This window comes from Mus caroli, chromosome 11 (genome assembly GCF_900094665.2).
Source record: "Mus caroli chromosome 11, CAROLI_EIJ_v1.1, whole genome shotgun sequence".
NCBI lineage: Eukaryota > Metazoa > Chordata > Mammalia > Rodentia > Muridae > Mus > Mus caroli.
This window is the reverse complement of record NC_034580.1, coordinates 111,378,744-111,381,067: the sequence shown is the minus strand read 5'-3', so window position 1 is coordinate 111,381,067 and position 2,324 is coordinate 111,378,744. Positions and strand designations below refer to the sequence as shown.

At 42.6% G+C, this 2,324-nt stretch overlaps 1 protein-coding gene across 3 annotated transcripts in view; it reads left to right on the top strand.

Moving 5' to 3' along the window:
* The window catches only part of Sumo2 (small ubiquitin like modifier 2), a 14,001-nt gene that overhangs the window by 1,830 nt on the left and 9,847 nt on the right, over window positions 1–2,324 (top strand). For 2 of the 3 annotated variants that reach the window (XM_029484110.1, XM_021176719.2), the window contains exon 4: window positions 38–111. In XM_029484110.1, coding sequence (XP_029339970.1) covers window positions 38–111 — 74 coding nt within the window. The remainder of the gene's footprint in view (window positions 1–37; window positions 112–2,324) is intronic. The other variant, XM_029484109.1, reaches the window with a different exon arrangement.

Sequence of the window (2,324 nt, the reverse complement as noted above, 5' to 3'; positions counted from 1 at the left end):
AACGACCATATTAATTTGAAGGTGGCGGGACAGGATGGTTCTGTGGTGCAGTTTAAGATTAAGAGGCATACACCACTTAGTAAACTAATGAAAGCCTATTGTGAACGGCAGGTGAGGAATTGATAAGTGTACTTCCACTTAATAATCCATGTACACAGCTGAAGCAGTAGAAAATGGACTATCACAGTATTGCATGACTATTTTTGTTAAGATGCATGTGATTATATTGTATGTACATTTGCAGGTAGGTTTAATATTATGATTCTTGTGCTAACCCAGTAATTCCCTCATTAGATCCATAAGACTACAAGTTCCCAAGGAGATGTCTGCACTTAAATGAGGGGGAAAAGTGGATTAATATTTGGTGGGGGTTTTGTTGTTGTTTTTTCCCTTTTATTATTTAGACAATGCATTCTGTCAAAATATTTGGGTGTGGTAGTACACACCTTTATTCCCCAGGACTAGAGGCAGCCTGGAATACACAGAAACACACCCTGTCTCAAAAGAGAATTTGGGTATTGCAGTTTTTCTGAAGTATGTGGTTTCTAGCTCACACACAAACACACTTTTTTTTTCTCTTTTTCCCCAATAATTGTTGAGGTCATAGTATGGTATATGCTAAGCCAGATTACTGTATCCTAAGGAAGTTGCCTACCCAACCCCAGAGGTTAGAAAATTGTAATCATTTTTGAGAAAAGCATGAACACTTTCGTTTTTTACTATGAGGAAAACTCTTACAGGTGTTAAGAAATAGAAAATTCTGTGTGATTTGGGTGTTGGGTTTTTGTCATTGCTTTGCTGGCTGCCTAGAACATGCTATGTAGACTAGACTGGCCTTGAACTCGGGCCGTCCTCCAGCCTCTCCTCAGTGGGACAGCAAGCCAGGCTCCTCTTGATTGGGACAAATATGGAAAGTTGCACAGGGTTTATTAGAGCGTCCCTTGCAATGCTGAGTTACTAAAGCAAGGGCAACTTTGAAGATGACAGCTCTGTTTCCCACACTGCTTCGTTAGCTGTAGTAATAGCAGCAGTAGGATTTTTCTTGTTTTCTAAGATGTGAAAATTGTGGAATTCATTTTGAGTTTCAAGAAGGCCTCATTTGTGGTTAGATTGGCCTGGAAGGCTGTACTGTCATGTTAGGAGTATAGGCATATTTTCTGTTTTATGCCCCCTTTATAGTACAATAAAAAAACTGCCTCCAGACTTGTTTAAGTTCCTGTGTTAGCATTCATTTTATTTATGTCTGGCCTGAAACTCACAGAGATGTACTTATCTCTGCCTCCCAAGTGCTGGGATCAAAGGTGTGTGCCACCACATTGCACATTTTATATTCTATAACTTTTGGTGAAACAATCTCCCTAAAGAATTAGTCAACAAAGAAGTTTTGGGAAGGGTCCTTTTGAGGTGGCTCTGTGAGCCTGATTGTACCCAGTCCTGAAACCCACAGTAGGAGAGAGCCTGACTTAAGAGTTGAAGTTGGGGGCTGGTGAGATGGCTCAGTGGGGAAGAGCACCCGACTGCTCTTCCAGAGGTCCAGAGTTCAAATCCCAGCAACCACATGGTGGCTCACAACCATCCGTAACGAGATCTGGCTCCCTCTTCTGGAGTGTCTGAGGACAGCTACAGTGTACTTACATATAATAAATAAATAAATCTTAAAAAAAAAGAGAGTTGAAGTTGTCCTGGGAGCTGCCTCCACTCCTGTACAAGACTAGAATCTCACATGCCAGGCAAGCAGTCTACTAATGACCTGTTTGCCAGCACTCGACATGCTTCCACATACACACACACTTAGTCAACATGCTTCCACACACACACACACACACACACTTAGTCAAGTTTAGGGATGAGACTGGGGAATAGCCATAGTGTAGTGATAGAGCATTTGCCCACCATGAGGAGGCCCAGGGTTCTGTTCCCAGTTAGAGGTGGTTACCAAAGGGGTTTATTATGTGGCATCTTCCATTGAACATTCATCACCCACAGGTTTGCCTCTGCCTCCCAAGTGCTGGGATTAAAGGCGTGCACCACCATGCCGGACTTCAAATATTATAAAACTTTAAATATTAGGTCTTAGAAAAGTAATGCAAGGTGCGTTAACTCATTTCAACATTCAGCAGGCTGAGACAGGAGAATTACAGAAAAATCAAGGCTAGTCCAAGCTATATAGCAGCAAGGCGTTGTCTGATAAAAAAGAAAGCAGGGGCTGGTGAGATGGCTCAGTGGGTAAGAGCACCCAACTGCTCTTCCGAAGGTCCAGAGTTCAAATCCCAGCAACCACATGGTGGCTCACAACCATCCGTAACAAGATCTGGCGCCCTCTT